Here is a 20,306-nt window from a genome sequence, read left to right as displayed (position 1 = left end):
CCGAGTGACCAGTCCCGTTTCAGATACACCTTCACTGGGATCTACACCTTCGAGTCTCTCATCAAGATCCTGTCGAGAGGCTTCTGCATCGACAACTTCACATTCCTGCGTGACCCGTGGAACTGGCTGGACTTCATGGTCATCTCCATGGCGTGAGTCCGGTGGGATGGGGAGGACAGGAGGGAAATTTGGAGGAACGAGGAGTGTTCCTGGAAGAGCCCCTGGAGCCCTTCCCTCTCCTGTCCCACAGCTACATTACCGAGTTCGTGGACCTGGGGAACATCTCTGCTCTCAGGACCTTCCGTGTCCTCCGTGCCTTGAAAACCATCACGGTGATACCAGGTGGGACTTAGAGAAGGGGCCTCCCCTCCGTGCCTTCCCCTGAGCTCAGGTATTTCCACCGTTCCCAGCAATTCCTGGTTCTTTTGGCAGTGCCAAGAGAAAACAGAGGAAATGAGGTATTCGATAAATTTTCCACATAATTCGGCTTTTGGGTCAGGTCCTGCTGATTTTACATCTTGACACCAGCTGCACTCACCAGGCAGCCCCTGTAGAGGCAGATGTGATGTTTTTAAGGCTCCTTGGAGATGAATTGAGGGAATTTGTGCTCCCGGTGGGTTTATGGGTTTGATAAACCAAATCACTCCATTTTTGAAGCCACAGGCTCAGTTTTGTTGGCTGTTCTGGTGCTGAGGCTGAGATATTTAATGGGTATTGGTTTAACATCACCCAAAACATCCAGACTCGTGTGAGGAGCACCTTATCAAATCCCTCTGATTGCTGATTTCCACATTTGATACCATTTCAACACCCTGCTTTCAACACCTGGTGCAAGCACACAGAAATCTGAGATTGAACTGAAAATGAAAATTCCTCGTGGTGAATAAATCCTCGTGGTGTCCCTGCAGGCTCCAGATCGTGAGGGTTCACATTTGAATGTTTTTTTCCTTCATCAAACAGGCTAAAAATTGCACTGAGCAAAACATAAACTGCTGCTTCTTTCTGGAACGACATCCCCAAGGGCTCTGCAGAAATAGCAGTGGCAAAAATAAGCTGGTTTAGAATATCTGACCTCGGTCAGGCCCTTGGTGAACAGGATTTTACCTAAATAGTTTGGGGAACGAGGAGCTGGCAGGAGGACAGGGCTAAAAATCATTTCCTTGGAGAATATCTCCATGTGAGAAAGCTCTGGGCTCAGAGAAGCTCTAAAGATCAACATTGGGATGTCCCAGCACTGCCCATCATCCATGTAGACCTTGGCTGATAGGATCCATCCTCCATGGAAAAATCCCACTGAGGATCTGTGGATGAGCCCCCTCTGGAGAGGGAACAGCGGTGTTGGGGGGAGAGATGAGTTAATGGAGATGCAGATGTCACTTTGTCACCTTCACTTGGGATTTTCCAGCTTGAAGGGATCAGGATGAAGGGTCTGGCTGGTCTCCCAACCACCCAGGGACAGCAGTTGGAACACGGAGGCTTTTCTGGAGCTGGGAGAAGTGCTCAGCATCATCCAACTGGGCCAGCAAAGAGCTTCTCCATGTTCCACTCTAAAGTGGTTCACTCCAGTGGTTTGGGACAAGAATTGCCAGATCATGGCATTTAGGGAAAAAAGAAACTCCGAAGGAACTGATGGCTGCGCAGCTGGCGTGGCTTTGGCTTGGATATCCCAAGGCTGGGATGGGGAAGTCACCAGCACCTAGGGTGACAGTTTTGGGGGGCCCAGCCATGTGTGGGACACAGCTGGGATGTGATGTGAGCATAGAGCTGGGGGCCTGAACTCGGTGATGACACCCGTCCCCACCAGAGCCAGCACCTTCTGGGGACACCACAGCCTGCTCCCCACAAGCGACAAACGAGCGCTCAGCTCAGTGGTGACGCCTCTCCCCAGGGCTGAAGACGATCGTGGGGGCTCTGATCCAGTCGGTGAAGAAGCTCTCGGACGTGATGATCCTCACGGTTTTCTGCCTGAGCGTCTTCGCCCTCATCGGCCTCCAGCTCTTCATGGGCAACCTCCGGCAGAAGTGTGTGCGGTGGCCACCCCCCAACATCACCTTCCTGGAGGATTTGGGATTGGACAACAACACCTTGGTCAACTCAACCTTCTACAACTTCATGGATGACTTCACCGAGAACTTCACTGGGGAATTCACTGGGAACTTCACCGGGAACTTCACCAGCAACAACACCTTTGACTTCGAGGCCTACATCAACGACGAAGGTAAAGCTCCTGCAGCCCCTTCTCCTCCAGCCCCTCACCCTGGTTTGCTCCTCAGGTTCCTGCTCTTCCTGCCCACTCCACGGCTTGCTCACACGGATCTTCCTGCCAAGGCTGGTGGGTGGAACAGCCCATGCACCCTCACAGAAGGGACAGATGAGATCAAATCCCCCTGGGCAGGGAAAACAGGGTCCAACTGGGCAAGCTGAGCTCTTCCAGGAAGGTTTCACAACAGGAAGGTTTGGATGGACCAGTGCCTCCATCTCTCTCACTTGCTGGTGAGGGTTGATGTCCCATCAGGGTGGTCACAGCAGGGAGACCAAACCCTTGAGGAGCAGGTGGAACTTTGGGTGGAAAACCAGAGAAAATGATGAAGGAATGACATTTTTAACCCACTTTTCACTATCTGGATCCTTCCCCAGGTACCACAGTGCCCAGTGAACCCTTTATGCAACACCACAAAAGCCACAGCGGGGGAGGGAGGGAGAGGTGGGACCAACACCCATGAAGTCCTCATGAAGGTCTCCAAGGTGCTCCTTTCCTACCCCTTCTTTGAAAATCTTGCCCGAAGTGTGGTGGGTTTTATGGTCGTTCTTCAGTTTTCAGTTTTTAAACTCCATGAAAATGTAAAAATCTCAGCAAATCTGCCTGGTAGAGCTGCAGGGTGTCAGGGTGCTCCACAGGGATGTTCCACATCTCAGGACACGCAGCAGAGCTCAGAAGGCTGGGTTGGGTCTCAGTGGAGCTACTTGGCCCATCAATCAGCTCTGGCCTTCATTACAGGAAGGTTTTGGTAGGGGGCAAGTTCAGTCCATAGGATCTGATGAGCTCCGTGCAAAGAGCAGCAGCCCAAGGCCACGAATGCAGCAGAGCAGCTGTTGGGGCCAGGCCAAAAACCTGGAATTGCACAAACAGGATATTTCCTCCCTGAGCCCCCACGGGATAAAGAAAAGCCTCATGGCAGAAGCCAGGCAGGGCCAGGGAGGGTCCAGGAAGCTCCAGAAGCCCCCATGTGGCTCCTGGGAGGGCTGTGCTGGGTGATGTTCAGGACTGGATCCAGCTGCCCTCTGCCACATCCAGGTGTGGGTGTCGCCAGGTGCGCCTCTGCATCCCTGGGGCAGGTGACCTGTGGTGGCACTGCTTGGCAGCTCCTGTGGCTCTGGATCTGTGCTGGAGCTGTAAGGAGGAGCTTTAAGGACCCCTGGTCCTTAAAGGACCGGGGATGGGAGCAGGAGCAGTTTTCCCAGGTTCTTCTGGGACTCCTGCAGTGCCCCATGCTTGGTGCTTCCTGGGAATGCCCCGATTTCCCAGGAAAACAGGCCAGCCCTGATCCTTTGACCTCATGTTAACCCATTTTCCAGGCAGCCTGGCCCTGGCCAGATCCAAAGCTGTTTCCAGGCTTGGGAAGAACCTGGCTGGATTGATGAAACAACCCCAGGAGCTCCCTGAGACAGAGCCAAGACAAACAGTGAAGTCAACAGAGAGTAGATACCCCTATGCCCGACACTGGGAGTCAGCAGGGTTGGGATTCAAGGGATTTCCCTGACAGGAAGTTGCACCCAGGAATTTGAAATCAATGTTTGTGCTTATTTGTTTGTTTGTTTGTTTTTATTCCTTGCTCTTTCCCCACCTGCAAAGGGAATTACTACTTCCTGGAGGGAGCCCTCGACGCGCTGCTCTGTGGGAACAGCAGCGACGCCGGGTGAGTGAGACCCCCTCCCTCTGGATCCCTGGGAGGGGACAGGGAGCTGGCACAGCTCGTGGGACCCCTGGGGCTTGGGATGGGGCAGGGTTGGGGTGGGAATGTGGCTCTGCAGTCCGGGAATCCCAATGAATCAGCTTGGGGAGCATCCTGAGGGTATCATCCCAATGATTGGATCATCCCAATGGTATCAGCTTGAGGGGGTATTGATTCAGGCATCCCAACTGTATCAGCTTTGGGGCTATCAGTCGGAGCATCCTGAGGGTATCAGCTTGAGGGGGCATCAGTCAGAGCATCCCAATGGTGTCGGCTTGAGGGTATCAGTCTGGGCATCACAACTGCATCAGCTTCGGGTGGAATCAGTTCAGGCATCCCAAATTCATCAGCTTCAGGGGCCTCAGTCTGAGCATCCTGCCTGTATCAGCTATGGGGGGTATCAGGGATCAGGTGGGGGCAGAGTGTATCAATCCAGGCATCCCCCTTGTCTCATCCTGGAGGGGGGGGGGGTCCCCCCGCTGCCCCCCACTCTCCAGGGATGGGTTTGGCTGCGGGGCTGTGCCAGGGTCTCATCCCTGCTGCCCCACCCCCGGCAGGAAGTGCCCTGAGGGCTACGAGTGCATGAAGGCCGGGAGGAACCCCAACTACGGCTACACCAGCTACGACACCTTCAGCTGGGCCTTCCTGGCCCTCTTCCGCCTCATGACCCAGGACTACTGGGAGAACCTCTTCCAGCTGGTAGGCACCGCCCTTCCGTCCCTGGGCAGGCATTCCTCTCGTTTCAATGCTGCCCCTGAGGGAAAAAGTCACTGACTGGAAGCTTGTGGGACCATGTCCTGTGGTTTGTGGATCCAGCCAGGGTCAGTGGAGATGGGGAAGGTCCCATCCACTTCCCTAACATGAGGGTGCAGTGTATTTCCCAGGGTGCTGTCAGCTCTATCACAGAAATCAGGGATTTAAAAGATTATCCAGAGCATCTCTGGCTCGAGCCGAGGGACGGGATAAGGAGGGGAAGCCAGGTCACTTGTCCAGTGACCAGGACAAGGCCATTGAGTTGTCCACCACAAAACCCCAGCTGATCCCAGCTCCAGAGGCTGTCCAGGTAAAAGGGATCCTACATCTAAGGCTACCCCTGTCCTCTGGCAAGGTGTGCCCAGATGATCAGAGTCAGAAAAGGACCACGTTGGCCTGAAGGTGAGACCTGAGAAGGTGGGGGCTGAGGGACATCAGCCCCTCCCAGCAAAGCGAGTCAGTGATGGAATATTGGTCCCACCTCCATCGCTCCCAACCCTCGGGAACCTAGGGAACCAAGGCTGCTCTCTGCCTCCCACCCAGTGCCAGGGCCTGCAGGAAGGTCCATTGGGCAACCCTTGGAGAAGACAGGAGCAAAATATTTCCCTCCTGCCACAACCGGGAGGGTGTCCCGGGGTGGCACCTTCTCTTGGGAGCGTCACCAAAGTGACATCGTGACATCCCTGCCACCTCTTCCCACAGACACTGCGGGCAGCAGGGAAAACCTACATGATCTTCTTCGTGGTGGTCATCTTCCTGGGCTCCTTCTACCTCATCAACCTCATCCTGGCCGTGGTGGCCATGGCTTATGCCGAGCAGAATGACGCCACCATGCTGGAGGAGCAGCAGAAGGAGGAGGAATTCCAGCAGCTCCTGGAGCAGCTGAAGAAGCAGCAAGAGGAGCAGGAAAAGCAGGTGGGTGGGAAGGGTGAGGGCCAAAATGAGGGAGGGGTCTTGGGAATAGGAGAGGGAATGGAGGCAGCAACAAGCATGGTGTAAAACCCAAAGAAAAACTCCGTTTGGTCAATAGCAAGTAAAGAAAAAATGGAGGAACTATTTTGGGCATCACATCTGAATCAAAAACCTGAGATACTCTCACGGGTAGGGACAAAAAAAGGCTGAAAAATCAAATTTCCACATCCAAATCCCAGCCCAGGGAGCACTGGGAGGCAGCAGAGAGGAGCAGCACAAGGATGAGGTGTTGTTTGAGAGGAAGAAGAGGCGAGGGACAAAAAAGGCCTCAGAAGTCCCAATGGATCTCCTGCAGCACAGCAGGAGGCCTGGCAGGAGCCCAGCTCGGTGTCACCAGGGCACGAGGGAGGCATCCAGGGAAGGTGGGGCAGCTGCAGCACAGCTCAACGTGTCAGCAAACCCGGGCTTTGGAGACAAAACCGAGGGCTCGAGACACCCCGAGCCTCACCAGGGAGGCCCTGGTGTCCTTACGGGAGCCAAGGAAACCTGGAACGGTGGAAGTGTCCACGCTCATTGCAGGAGGGTTGGAAATTAATCCAGGTCCCTTCCAACCCAAAGCACTCTAAGATTCCAAAAACACCAGGTGGGAAGGGACCTCCAGGATCATCTGTTCCAACCCTGCTCGGCCAAAGCACAACCTGGATGAGAGACGTCCCACTGTGGTCCCAGGATGTTACCTTCGTCCCTTTCCCATCCTTGGGAATGTTTTTCAGTACAACATTCCCATAAAAACATGGCCAAGAGCCTCTGGTGCTGCAGCCCAGCCGTTTTCCATCTCTCATCACCATTTTGGTCCACGTCAGCACCATCCGCAGGAGACATCCCTGGAAATCTCTCTGTCTTGGGCAGGACAGCACCTCCCTCACGTGTAGAGACACAAATCAGTGTTTGACTCTCTCCAGAGCCTCTTATCTCTCAGTTCTTATCTGTCCAGAGCCACAACACCCCCTGGGAAGTGGCTTCTTCTTCTCTGGCTGCTGCTGTTTGCAGGAAGGGTCTGAGCCAGCCCTGCCCGAGGGTTGGGGACTCTGGGGCTGGGGTCAGGCTGGTGCTGAGGCCCCTTCCCTGAGCAAAACAACCAGGGCAGCGCCCAAAGGCTTTGTTAAGGGATGTTTTCCTTTGGAGTCACACAGAGAAATGGAAAACACCGAGAGAATGAGGCTGAGAGCGAGGGCAAAGCACCCACAAGAAATGGGGGCTTGGATCTATTTAATATCCCATGATGAAAGGTGGAAAATGTCCTGGATTTCGGCAATGTGCTGTGAGAACAGAGAATTTCCCACTCCTCTGTGGCATCCTCAGTGCTACCAGAGGGTGTAATAAACTCCAAATTTTAATAGCACTGTTGGAAAGAAAAAGACAAAAAAAAAGATAAATAATTGTACATGCAATGGAAATGTGATAATACAGCATTTTGGGGGGAAAAAATTAGATTTTGATCCAAACATTCTCAAATTCAGTGCAAGCCCAAAACTCCTGGAGGCCACATTTCAGCAAGAGCCTTGAGGATTTTGCTTGTTGGCCATTTTGGATGAGAGCTCATTGCAAAGGGCAGAGTTTCCTGCTTGAAGAACCAAGGTTTGCTCAGTTTTGGCCTTAGGAATTACCACCCCTGAGCAAATCCCAACAGATCTAACTCAGCTGTGGAGTGCTCAGTGCAGGGGGAAAGGGAAAGGGAGAGGGAGAGGGGCAGGGAGAGGGAGAGGGAGAGGGAGAGGGAGAGGGTGAGGGAGAGGGAGAGGGAGAGGGAAAGGGAAAGGCTTGGAAATCCCAGGATGGTTTGGGTTGGAAGGGACCTGAAAGCTCAGCCAGTCCCACCCCTGCCATGGGACACCTCCCACTACCCCAGGTTGCTCCAAGCCTCATCCATCCAACACTTCCAGGGATGGAAGGAACCCCCTGGAGCCCTCGGCCACTGTGGGATGTCCCCGTGGCTGTGGACACAGGGCTGACGGGGCCGGGGTTGTGCAGTTGCAGGAGCGCACGTCCAGCAGCGATTCCCTGCCCAGCAGCGTGGCCGGAAAGGGGCACGACTCGGACCTCAACAGTGACCAGGACAAGGCCAAGGACTGCAACGGGCAGGTGGTGCCCAAGATCACCCTGCAGAGATCCAACACCGTGATCGATGTAGGTGCCAGCTCTGTCCCTGCCATCCCTGAGGGTGCCCGCCCTCACCGACCTCCTGAGGGGACAGGCTTGTGCCCACCTCGCCGTGGGTTGGGTCCTACAAGCCTTTTTGGGGTCCCCACCTTGCACCCGGAGGTGTCTCCAGACCATTCCCTGTTTTCTGCCTGCTCTGTCTTTCAGAGCATGGAATAAAACTCTGCATCCCTCCCTCCTCTCCTCCCAGTTCAACCCCACCTATGAGCCGGAGAAGTCAGACCTCAATCACCTCACTGTGGGCAACCAAGAAGGGCCAGGGCTGGAGAAGAGGGTGGGAAGTGCCATCAGTGTCATCTCCAACGCTGTGGAAGGTACGTCCCCCTGGCTGAGGGTCCTGGTCAGTGCTGGAGGGCCTAGGCTGGGGACAGTGGCCATCCCAAATTCCCAGCCCCATATGAGGGATGACTCCAGCCCCGGCGTCTCCGTACAGGGCCAGTGATGCTCATACAAGGCTTTTCATCCCAGCTCACTGAGATGATGCCTGGCAGCAATAATCCAATATCTCACACAGATTAATGGGATGGCAGCTGATTAGAGGAGTCTCCAGAGCCAACTGGGAACTCTTGAGCAGCTTCCCAGGAGCTGCTGGGTCAGCTTCAGCAGAAAGCACCATGAACGCAGCAGTTCATGCCCCCTGTCCCCCCTGAGAAGGGGCATGAAACCCTCTGGTCACCCCAGAGCAGTTCCCTTGGGTGTCCTGGCAATCTCAGGGCAGCAAGGACACCTCAAATCCTGCCCAGAGGCTGAGAGCAGGATTGGATCCACAGTTCTCTGCCTGATCTGCCTTTCCATCCCACTCCAGTTTGGAGGGCAATGGCTGCATCATCTCTGTGCCTGGGCACGGGAAGGCTCCTCCTTTTAGCCGCCATATTTTTTGGGTGCCAGAATACAAGAAAGACCTAAAACTTCTAGAAAGTGTCCAAAGGAGGGCTGAGAAGATGATGAAGGATCTGGAGGAGCCACATGAGGAGCAGCTGAGGTCACTTGGTTTATTCAGATGGAGAAGAGGAGCCTGAGGTCAGACCTCAGCTCCTCCCAAGGAGCAGCTCCAATCTCTGCTCCCTGGGACAGGGACAGGACGCAGGGAACAGCTGGAGCTGTTCCAGGGGGGTTTGGGATGGAGAGCAGGGAAAGGTTCTTCCCCCAGAGGGTGCTGGGCACTGCCCAGGCTCCCCAGGGAATGGTCCCGGCCCCGAGGCTGCCAGAGCTGCAGGAGCGCTGGGACAGCGCTGCCAGGGATGCCCAGGGTGGGGTTGTTGGAGGGTCTGGGCAGGGCCAAGAACTGGATCAATGATCCCTGTGGATCTCTTCCAGCTCAGGATATTCCACGATATTAACATCATAGATCGTCCAGAGCCAGTCCAGGGCCTCAGGAGAACTTCTGAGGGTCAGCACTTGCCCACCCAGGTGAGGACAAGATAATGCCACACTTTTCCTTTCCCGCCCTCAGAGCTGGAAGAAGCTCACCAGAAATGCCCACCCTGGTGGTACAAATTTGCCCACACATTCCTGGTCTGGAATTGCTGCCCTCCGTGGGTGAAGCTGAAGGAGTTTGTCAAGCTGGTGGTGATGGACCCCTTCGTGGACCTGGGCATCACCATCTGCATCGTGCTCAACACCCTCTTCATGGCCATGGAGCACTATCCCATGACGGAGGAGTTCGAGAACGTGCTGAGCGTGGGGAACCTGGTAGGGAGCTCCATCCTTCCCCTTTCGAGCCCGGCAGCCCCACCACCCGTCCTGGAGGGCAGATCCCCTGTGCTGGGTGTGAAACATCCCAGCCGCTGGCAAAGCCCCGCAGGGCTCTGCCCACAGCACCCTGCACAGGGCTGGGCTGCGCGACGGCCCCGACCAGGGGGATTGATGTGGGATTGGGATCCATCCTTCCCTGCTCCCCTCCTGCTGCAGTCCCTGCCTGGCTTGGCACATCCTGAGCCACCCTCTGCTTCACACCCCTGCTGCCAGCCCTGGGTGACACCACGGTGTCCCTGAAATGTTGGGAGGCCACGGGGCAGAGCGGAGGGTGCTCCGGACTGTGGGAACAAACAGGTGCCCACTGAGCAGGAAGCAACAATGCAGCATCAAAATTAACAATAACCAGGGATTTTCCCAGTGGAATGGCTGCAAACTCGGCTGCCCTGATTTTATAGGTGCATTTAGTGGCTGCTCCTGCTCGGAGAGCTGGTGACAAACGGCTCTGAGCTGGATGGATCTGCTGGTGGGACAAGCCCGGGAGCCCCCTGGCAGCGGTGGGAAATGCCCCAAGGAATGGGAGAGCTCCCCTCTCCTCTGCTGCCGCTTTGCCCTGCCCCAGCACCTGCCGGGCACTGGCAGCGCAGCCCTGGAGTGACAGACGCCGCTGCCCGGGCGGGCGGGACCGGCTCTGGTTTCATTCAGGAAATACAAGGGGGATTAATGGGCCGGTGCTCAAGGCACGGCCGGGCTGAGACGGCTCCAGCCCTTCCTTGGAGCCAGGAGCGGATTCCGGCTGCGTGTGCACCCCGGAGGGATGATCTGCTGGGGAAGGGCCAGGTGGGGATGGGAGCAGGAGGAGGAGATCCCACCGAGCCAGGATTCCCGCACATCGCCTGTCTGTGCCACCGCAGGGTGTACAGGACAAGGGTAGGAGTCAGCCGGGAGCAGCAGGACAGGGACACTGTGGGCTGGCATGGAAGGGACACGTGGGGACAATCCCCTGGGATACTGGAGCAGGACAGGGACACTGTGGGCTGGCATGCTGGGGGCACATGGGCACCGTACCCTGGGATGCAGGAGTAGCAGCCTCCCTGCTCAGCAAGGGACAGCCTTGTGTGTCCCCACACCATCCCCAGCCAGGGCAAATCTGCCCCCAGGCCCTCTGCATGTGCTGTGCCGTGGAATTGCAGTGGAGATGCCGATTGGCACCTGGCTGGGCCCTCTCTGCAGTGACACAACACTGCAGGTGCTGTTGAGGTCCCGGAAAGGAGCAATGTGCAAAATCCAGCTCAGCTGTCACAGGGCTCAGGGAGGGACAGGGGCGTCCCAGTAGCAGCCCAGTTCCCAGTGCTGGGCATCTGTGACTTCCCAGTCATTCCAAAGGCGTCTCTTTACCAAGGAAATTTTATTTTTAATTTCCAGCTGCCAACACTCGCCTTTGTGTCCCTCCAGAGAAATCAGCCACCAGTACTCCCAGTCTGGTTTCACCAGCCACACTGGGCAGCATCTGGGGAGCTCGTTCCCAACTGGGACTGGCCCTAATGGGGTGAAATGTTTTGGGAATACACCAAAAAAGAGGGATGCTGCCCACCCCACCCCCCAGCTCAGCCCTGGTTTACAAACAAGTGACCAAGGGTGCTGCTTCCCACAGGTCTTCACAGGGATCTTCACGGCGGAGATGGTCCTGAAGCTCATTGCTCTGGATCCCTACGAGTATTTCCAGCAGGGCTGGAACATCTTCGACAGCTTCATCGTCACTCTGAGCCTGGTGGAGCTGGGCTTGGCCAACGTGCAGGGGCTCTCCGTGCTCCGCTCCTTCCGCCTGGTGCGTGCCGGGGACACCTGGGGGGTGACAGGGTGGGGGTGGCTTCTTCAGCCTCCTTCATGATGGGAGGGACCATCTCGGCCCCTGTTAAAGAAAACAAACACTGATTCAAGTTAAATATTTAGGGCAGTCAGAGTCAGAGCAGCTGGGGGTTTAACCCCTCCTGCCTCGATCAAACAGCCCCGAGAGGGTCAAATGGCAGTGTCACAGCCTTGCTGGCACCTGGTGGCAAAGACACTGCCAGCCACCTCCCTTCTCTCCTCGCCCCCTGCAGCTGAGGGTTTTCAAGCTGGCCAAGTCCTGGCCCACCCTCAACATGCTCATCAAGATCATCGGCAACTCCGTGGGCGCCCTGGGCAACCTCACGCTGGTCCTGGCCATCATCGTCTTCATCTTCGCCGTGGTGGGGATGCAGCTCTTCGGCAAGAGCTACATCGAGTGCGTGTGCAAGATCTCGGTGGACTGCACCCTGCCTCGCTGGCACATGAACGACTTCTTCCACTCCTTCCTCATCGTCTTCCGCATCCTCTGCGGGGAGTGGATCGAGACCATGTGGGACTGCATGGAGGTGGCTGGCCAGACCATGTGCCTCATCGTCTTCATGATGGTCATGGTCATCGGGAACCTCGTGGTGAGCCTGGGGGCTGGGGGACCCTCGCTGGGGGAGGGACAGAGGGGGCTGTGGGGTGGCAACTGCTCTGTCCAGCTCAGCTTTTCCACAGGGCTGTGCCCGTGGGCAGGGTCTGGTGGGAGCTGGACGGGAGCACAGGGATTCTCCTCACTCCACAGGCCCTTGGGATGGGCTGTGCCAGCCCTGTGTGAAACAGAGGGGGAAATGATTCCTGAGGGACCTTCAGCTGAAATCAGACCAGGAACTGGGGGGAAATTGAGGCACGGAAAACAATAACGGGCTTTAGGCAGAGGCAGGAGCAACTCTGGGATAAAACAGAGCTCAGCTTCAAGCTGCCCTGTGTCCTCCACTTGGCTTTTCCAGCTTTCCTGCTCCACTTCCCACTCTCCTGATGAAGGATGGAGGCAGAGCTCCATCTATCCCTCCATCCATCCCTCCATCCATCCCTCCATCCATCCATCCATCCATCCATCCATCCATCCTTCCCTCATCCATCCATCCCTCCATCCATGGATCCATCCATCCATCCATCCATCCCTCATCCATCCATCCATCCATCCATCCATCCCTCATCCATCCATCCATCCATCCATCCATCCATCCATCCATCCCACCCTTTGCTCCAGCTGCTTTTGGGAGCAGCCCCCCCGCAGGCTCCTGCAGGTCCCCAACCCCCCCAGTCCTCACCGTGCTCGGGGTGGCCTCTGGTGATGCCCAACCTCCTTCCCTGTGTCTGTGGGACCCCCTGCTCCCCTCACCCCCGTCCTGCCCCCGCCCTCCCCGCTCCCCTGGCTGCCTGTGCTGCCTGAACCGCAGGTTCGCGGGTTCCAGGCGAGTGTGAAATCCTTTCTAAACTTGGTAACCCCTTCGCTGGCAGCTCTGGAGCTTGTTTTGCAGCCTGCGTGGGCCCTGCTCTCCCTTCTTGAGGAGCAGGGCAGGGGAGGGAAGCGCCGGCTCGCTCCTATTACTTGCCAGGGTTGTGTAATCCCTTTGGAATTTGCTTTGAAAACCTATCTGTCCCCGGGAGCTGCTGACCCCTGTCCCCAGGGAGGCTGTGAAAGGAGCCCGGGGAGAAACCCAGAGCAGCCCCCGGCTCGGGTCAGCTTGGAGTGTCCCACTTTGAGGGCAGAAAGTTGGGATTTGGGTGCTGCTTGGCGCCCCTGGCTCGTGCCGGGGATTTGGGGCTCTGGAGGGGAGCCCCTGGCTGCAGACCTCGCCCCAGGTCTGTGCTGGCTGGTGCTGGGCAGGTGAGGGGAGCAGCCCCGTGTCCCCCCGGGCTGCCCATCTCCCACCGGTCAGCAGTGGTTTGTGATCCACCTTTCCAGGCTGGGTCAGGCTGAAAATCACCCGTGAGGAGTGTAAGGAGCAGGAGTCTCTCCAGAACCATCTGCAGGGAGCGCAGGAGTTTGGACTGGGAACCCCAGCTGGGGCTCCGTGCAAAGCCCTCCCTAAAAGGGCTCTGGGAACTTTCCCTCGTCTGGAGCTCATTTTGGGAGTGGCCCAGTCCATCCACCTCTCCAGGAGACTGCTCTGGAGAAGACACGGGGGCAGCAATTTCAGCTGGTGGGGTCAGCAATAGCCCTCCCAGAGGTGCCGGTGCCCCAGAGGTGCCGGTGTCCCCCTCCCAGAGGTGCAGGTGTCCCTCTCCCAGAGGTGCCGGTGTCCCCCTCCCAGAGGTGCAGGTATCCCTCTCCCAGAGGTGCCGGTGTCCCAGAGGTGCAGGTGTCCCTCTCCCAGAGGTGCCAGTGTCCCAGAGGTGCAGGTGTCCCCCTCCCAGAGGCGCCGGTGTCCCCCTCCCAGAGGTGCAGGTGTCCCTCTCCCAGAGGTGCCGGTGTCCCAGAGGTGCAGGTGTCCCTACCCCAGAGGTGCCAGTGTCCCAGAGGTGCCAGTGTCCCAGAGGTGCCAGTGTCCCTCTCCCAGAGGTGCCAACGTCCCCTCCCAGAGGTGCAGGTGTCCCCATCCCAGGGGTGCCGGTGTCCCAGGGGTGCAGGTGTCCCTGTTCCAGAGGTGCAGGTGTCCCCATCCCAGAGGTGTGGGTGTCCCCATCCCTGAGCTGCACCCCAGTCCTCGGGGCAGCTCTGCAGCTCCTGCACGGGCTCCATTTACAGCCCAGCAGAGAAACACGGAGCAGAAACACAGCCAGAGCCCTCTCTGCCCTCCTCCTCCTCTCTGCCAGGCTCTCCTGGCCGCGCCTCAGGTATTTCCGAGTCCTGGAGCCCGTCCCAGAGGCTCCCGAGTGTCCCCGTGCAGGGAGGTGTGTGTTTCTCCGCGCTTCCCCTGCGCAGGAAGGTGACCCATCCTTTGCTGTTGATGACACTTTGAGCATTTCCTTTGGGGTTATTCAGGGAAAAGGGAGGAAGTCAGTCGGGTGACAAGGTAACAGAGTCCTGTCCAACAAAGCCAGAGCCAGCGGCACCCGTGAACTGTAACTGGTGCTTAACCAGGGCATTCAACTGCTGGGCCCGCAGGGATTTATTTAAAGACGTGGTTTAAGGCACATGGCATGAGCCATGTGAAAACAGCGGTGTCCTTGGATAGCAGCTAATTCCCGTCTCAGATGCGCTGCTGGCACCGCACAACTCAGCACAAACACCGACAGCTGTGGGCTGGCTCTGTCCCTGCTCCGCTCCGCGGGGGTGCCTGTCCCACTCCTCGGCTCCCGAGCTGCTCCAGGTTTCTGGCAGGCAACAACCCCAGCTGTGCCTGGCGAGGCTGTGGAGGGGTCCAGTCACGTTTCGGGATGGTGAAGTAGAAGGGGAAGCACAAGAGCCCATGCTTGGGGTTACACAGAGCATTTACTGGCTCGTGCTGAGGTGAAATATCACTCTGATGGAGCAGAGCAATTTCTGGGAGACAGGGATCAGGTCACAGCGGGGGCTGAGGCTCCTCCGTGGCTCCAGGGTGTTGGAGACCCTCAGGAGCTTGCTGAGCATCGGAGCTACCAAAGGCAGGGAAGAGGAGAGGACGAGCTGCAGCTGAGAGGACAAGCAGGAGATTTCATCCTGGGGAGAAAAGGGACAGAATCACAGAATCATGAAATCCCAGACCGTTTCAGGGTGGAAGGGACCTTAAAGCCCACCCAGATCCACCCCCTGCCATGGGCAGGGACACCTTCCACTATCCCAGTTTGCTCCAAGCCCTGTCCAGCATGGCCTGGGACACTGCCAGGGATCCAGGGGCAGCCACAAGAGCTGAGCTGCAGCCCTGGGGGTGCTGGACCCAGCACCAGAGGCTTGGGGAATCCCCCATGGGATTCCTGGAGCTCCAGGAGGCCAAAGGAAGGGACACACTCATGGATCCACAGCAGAGCTTGAAAGGAGCTGAAAGCGTGACTGGCATCACTTGCAGAGGGATCTGTAGGACCGTGGGAGCCCAGGGTGAGGTTGAGGGTGTCAGAGCCCAGGGGGGTTGAGGAGGAGCATGGCCATGTCCTCCAAGAACTGGGACTGGCACCTCTGCAGTGCCCAGAGCTGCTGAGGGCAGGGCAGAGCCCGTGAGACGCTCAGTGAAGGGGTTTCTCCACAGCCACGAGTGATCCCTGCAGCTCCAGAGGGAGATCCTGAGGCTCAGGACCTGCTGGACCTCAGAGCTGGCGTTCGCTTTGTCCCCCCAGGTGCTAAACCTGTTCCTGGCTCTGCTGCTGAGCTCCTTCAGTGCCGACAGCCTGGCGGTGTCAGACGACGACGGGGAGATGAACAACCTGCAGATCGCCATCGGCCGCATCACCCGCGGCATCGCCTTCGCCAAGGCCATGCTGCTCGCGCTGCTCCGCCGGCTCTGGAAGGGCAAGAAGGTGGCACCAGAGGAAGAGCAGGACCCCAGTAAAAGGGACAACTCCGTGCTCAACCATGTGGACACGGCCCCAGAGCCCAAGCCAGGGTACCTGGATGGTATCACAGGGAAGGAGCACATCTTCATGGATGAGCTGGACCACATGAACTTCATCAACAACCCCAACCTGACGGTGCAGGTCCCCATCGCCTCTGAGGAGTCCGACCTCTACGAGGAGACCAGCACCCAGTCCGACACCGAGGACACCACCAAGGTAAGGAAGGTGGAGGGAAGGGAAGGGTTTCACCCCAAAACCGTGACTGCCCCACTCCTGCTGCGCTGTCCAAGGAATGATGTTGGTTTGGGTCACTTTTCACTTCCTCACAGGGCCAAACTTGGGGCTTTCCAAGCTGGTATTTCCCAGTGTAAGCTGGAGTGGGAGGGGAGGGTCCGAGCAGGGCTTCGGCTGTTTTGGGTCAGACTGTGGGGTTATTGCCAGTGCCAGAGGGCCCCACAGCACCACAGGGGCGGTGCAAGGGTCAGAGTGCTCAGTTTGGGGTTAAAGATGTTGCAGAGGAATCCGATGCCTGGAAATCTGCTGATGGCACTATCATCGGATCCACTGCTAAGCCTCAGAAAGCATCATCCTGGGGGGCCTGAACCAGATGGAGGAGCTTAGCAGGGGTGAACACGAAGCGAGGGACGTGGGATCCAAAGCTGAGACAGCTGAGCCCGGTCTCCAGGGGACTGCTGGGGTCCACTGGGAGGGTGGCAGGGGCACAAGAAACTTGGGAACACCCAAGTGGACACAGAAGGGTGATGGTGTGGTGGGAAATTACTGCTCACTCCAAGGTCCTGGGGACGCAGGGGGCAGCTGGAGGTGCTGAGGGGGACAGGATCAGCCTGGGAAGGGGGTTTGTATGGACAATAGGACAACTCTGAGCAGGGATTTGTCATGACCGGATGACAAACGTGTGCCCAGGAGCTGAGGGAACTCTGGGAAACTCTGTCCCAACCAGCCCTGCCAGCTCCAGGGGACATCTGGTGCTGCTGAACACCTGGATGGGGCTGCACAGGGAGCCTTTTCCAGGCTGGAAAAGGAAGCAGAGCTCCCAAAACTGCAGAGCCTCTCCCCTCCCTCCCATCTGCGGGCTCCTCACAGCTCAGCACAGCAACAGGGACCCAGCTTGGAACAGCGTGGGGCAAGCAGAGGAGACAACCCCAATTATCTCGTGTTATCTGGGAAAGGAGGGGGTTTTCAGCATTTGGGGTGCAGGAGGGGCACAGGAGGAAAGGTGGGGCTGGCCATCGTCACTGTGAATTCACTGCCAAGCCCCACAGGGGGGACAAACGTGTGGAGCACCTTGCTCAAGGGAACGGGCCAGGGGGGTTGCTGCTCTCAGCTCCCTCAGTGTTGCCACCAGGAGGGCTGAGCGTTGGCATTTTCCCCCAAATTTTTCCTGCCACAACCCCAGTCCCACAGCAGCAGCGCCCAGCACAGCGGGTGCGCTGCAGAGGTGATGCCAATGCCAACCTGGCCACAATGGCAGGGGGGACCCCACACCCTGCCAGCTCCATGGGGTCCCCAGGGACCTCACCTCCCTGCCACCACGAAGTGCTTCCCAGCAGGTGGGAAAACCTTGGTGTGCAGCCATTGGCCCTGTCCTGGCACAGCTCTGGGCTGGGTTTAGCTGATGGCACCGGCTCCGAAATACTGCATGGAAAAACTCTGAGAGCCATCCCCGGCACATGCAGGGGGAAAAGAACACCTCTCAACCCGTAAAGACCAGTTCAGCCCATCGGGGCTGTCAGGTTTGGTGCCTAAATTCAGTCAAAGCTGACTCAGGTGGGAGCCAAGGGCGTGCATTAAAAACAGGGGCCCAGCCCAGGCAGGGGAAACGATGGGCTTCGATTTGTCATAGAATGACAAATTGGTCTCAAAGACCATCCAGTTCCAATCCCCTGCCATGGCAGGGACAGCTCCCACTGCCCCAGGCTGCTCCCAGCCTGGCCTGGGCACTGCCAGGGATCCAGGGGCAGCCCCAGCTGCTCTGGGCACCCTGTGCCAGGGCCTGCCCACCCTCCCAGGGAACAATTCCTTCCCAATATCCCATCCATCCCTGCCCTCTGGCACTGGGATCCATTCCCTGTGTCCTGTCCCTCCATGCCTTGTCCCCAGTCCCTCTCCAGCTCTCTTGGAGCCCCTTTAGGCCCTGCAAGGGGCTCGAAGCTCTCCCAGACCTTTCCCTGCTCCAGGCTGAACATCTTCCGCTCTCCCAGCCTGTCTATATAAGATGAAATGACAATTAGCAGCCAGGTGCTAATTGCTGGGAGCCCTGCGCTGTTCCGGGGGGAGTCGGTGCCAGCCGGGTGTGTTCACACACCGGGAATCAGCTCCAGATGGAGCCAGAGCCCCGCGCAGCGCCCGCTCCGGGGACACTCCCGCCGTGACGATCCCAAACCCCGGGGCTTCTCCGCACGGGCTGCTCAGACAACGCTGGGAAATCCTCTCCGCTTCCAGAGCAGCTCCTTTCCAAGGAAAAGCTCTTCTTCGGGGAAATGACAGCGGCAGGATCATCGCAGCTGCAATTTCGCAATCTGGCGGTGGATTTCTGTTTTGCAGCTCAAAGCAGCGAGGAGGCGCCAGCCCGGTCTGCGGCTCCGCAGAATCAGTGCCGGGGCCCAGGGCTCTTCCAGGGGCTTTTCCCCTGGGGATCCCACCCTGCAGGGCAGGGTGATGTGTCCCGGGATGTGGTGCAGCACAGGGGTGTTGTCAGTGGGGCTGAGGGAGCTGGAAAGGGGCTCAGCCTGGAGCAAAGGAGGCTCAGGGGGAATTTCTGGCTCTGCACAAGTCCCTGACAGGAGGGGGCAGCCGCGGGGGGTCGGGCTCTGCTGCCAGGGAACAGGGACAGGAGGAGAGGGAACGGCCTCAGGCTGGGCCAGGGGAGGTTTAGGTTGGAGATTAAGGAAAATTTCTTCACTGAAAGGAGTGTCCAGCCCTGGCACAGCTGCCCAGGGCAGGGGTGGAGTCCCCATCCCTGGAGGGGTTTAAGAGCCGTGTGGATGTGGCACCTGGGGACAGGGGTCAGCGGTGGCCTCGGCAGTGCTGGACTCGATGGTCTCAGAAGGCTTTTCCAGCCTGAACAATTCCATGATTCTCAGTGCTGTGGATTGTGGGGTCCTGGGGTGAGTCAGGGCGTCCAGCACCAAGGATGGGAAAGCTCTGCATTGGGGGAAAGCCCCAGCCGGGCTGGAGAGGCTGTACCGGGTGTGTAATGGAAATTGCCCTCCAAACCTGCTGGTTCCAGGAGTGGGACGGCTCAGGAGCCCCAAGGGATGGGTTTTATCCCTGTCCCCACCCAAGAGAACCTGCCCCGAGCTCCACCCACAGAACTCCTGGATTCCATGAGCCGTCCAAGGCCCTTTTGGACCTTCCCCCACATCTCCAGGGCAGTTGCACTGGTTTGTCCCCACCCTGACCTTTTGTAAGGCTTGTCCTGGAGGCAGGTGGCTCCTGTGTGTCCTTCCCTGGGGTCACAGCTTGCCTGGCTCCGTGCTGAGACTCCCAAATCCCCCTGCCCCTCCTGCCCCTCCCGCCCAGCCTCACTGAGGGTGGTCCCCGTGGCCCTTGGGAGCCACCAGCTGACAGCTGGTGCCACCCCTGCTGCTGTGTCCTCTCCTGCATGTCCCCAAAGGTCCCCAAAGCAACATCTCGCGGAGATGCGGCTGCGGCCCCTGAAGCAGCAGGCAGTGACGGTGCCTCAGTTTACCCCCAGGGCTTTTCCCTGGTTTTTGGAGGCTGGAGCAGCTCCTTTGTGCACTACCAAAAGCAGGAGCAGCCTGGGGGGAGGATTATCTCCTTCCCGTGTAAGCCAACACCTTCCTGTGCTGGAAATACCCACCCAGGATCCTCTGGTTCCTGCTGCTCCCAGGTAGGAGAGGCAGGGCTGGGGAATCTGCTGGTTCCTCTAGTGCTGCACGAGGGCTTCTCGGAACGCAAAAAAAAAAAAAAGGAGGAAAAAGAATCCCAGGGGATTTGCCAAGGTTTTCTCTTGTTATCAGCCCCTCTGGGCCTTGCTGAGTGGTGTCTGGGAAGGCAGCCAAGCGGAGTTGTGGAGCAGGATGGAGCTGGAGAGGTATTTGGGATGCAGGTTTTGAACTTGGGTGAACCTCGGGCTGAGGGCCCTTTGGCACGAGCCGAGCCAGAGGGAGGAGAGAGGAGAGGCTGCTTGGGTTTCTGCACCAAAGAGGGGCTGGCAGAGCAATTCCTGGATGGGGACACACAGAGGAGGAGGAGGAGGTGAGAAAATCAGCCTGAGGTGGTGGCACGGGTGGATGCGAGATGGAGCTGCTGTGCTGGGAGGAAGGCTGGGATCAGGGACCTTCTGTTCCTCTGAACCCGGGTGAAAAGCAAAGCTCAGATACCACCAATCCTCCAGGGTTTGCAGCCCTGGATGACTCAGCAGCTTCTGGGCTGTGTGTCCATGGAGGGGGACTCGGAGCATCCTCCAAACAAGGGGGTCCCAGCACCCACCTGGTCCTG

At 57.9% G+C, this 20,306-nt stretch overlaps 1 protein-coding gene across 1 annotated transcript in view; it reads left to right on the top strand.

The window, feature by feature from the left end:
• Positions 1–20,306, top strand: part of SCN4A (sodium voltage-gated channel alpha subunit 4) — a 41,792-nt gene that overhangs the window by 10,169 nt on the left and 11,317 nt on the right. Inside the window, exons 5-16 of the mRNA XM_032091691.1 lie at positions 24–152; positions 251–342; positions 1,889–2,218; positions 3,854–3,917; positions 4,511–4,652; positions 5,409–5,621; positions 7,650–7,805; positions 8,029–8,152; positions 9,292–9,530; positions 11,188–11,361; positions 11,636–11,992; positions 15,606–16,037. Coding sequence (XP_031947582.1) covers positions 24–152; positions 251–342; positions 1,889–2,218; positions 3,854–3,917; positions 4,511–4,652; positions 5,409–5,621; positions 7,650–7,805; positions 8,029–8,152; positions 9,292–9,530; positions 11,188–11,361; positions 11,636–11,992; positions 15,606–16,037 — 2,452 coding nt within the window. The remainder of the gene's footprint in view (positions 1–23; positions 153–250; positions 343–1,888; positions 2,219–3,853; positions 3,918–4,510; positions 4,653–5,408; positions 5,622–7,649; positions 7,806–8,028; positions 8,153–9,291; positions 9,531–11,187; positions 11,362–11,635; positions 11,993–15,605; positions 16,038–20,306) is intronic.

The sequence above is a fragment of the Corvus moneduloides genome, chromosome 26 (assembly GCF_009650955.1).
Source record: "Corvus moneduloides isolate bCorMon1 chromosome 26, bCorMon1.pri, whole genome shotgun sequence".
In the NCBI taxonomy this organism is placed as follows: Eukaryota; Metazoa; Chordata; class Aves; order Passeriformes; family Corvidae; genus Corvus; species Corvus moneduloides.
Note: the sequence above shows the minus strand (reverse complement) of the source record. Positions and strands in the feature narration are given on the sequence as shown.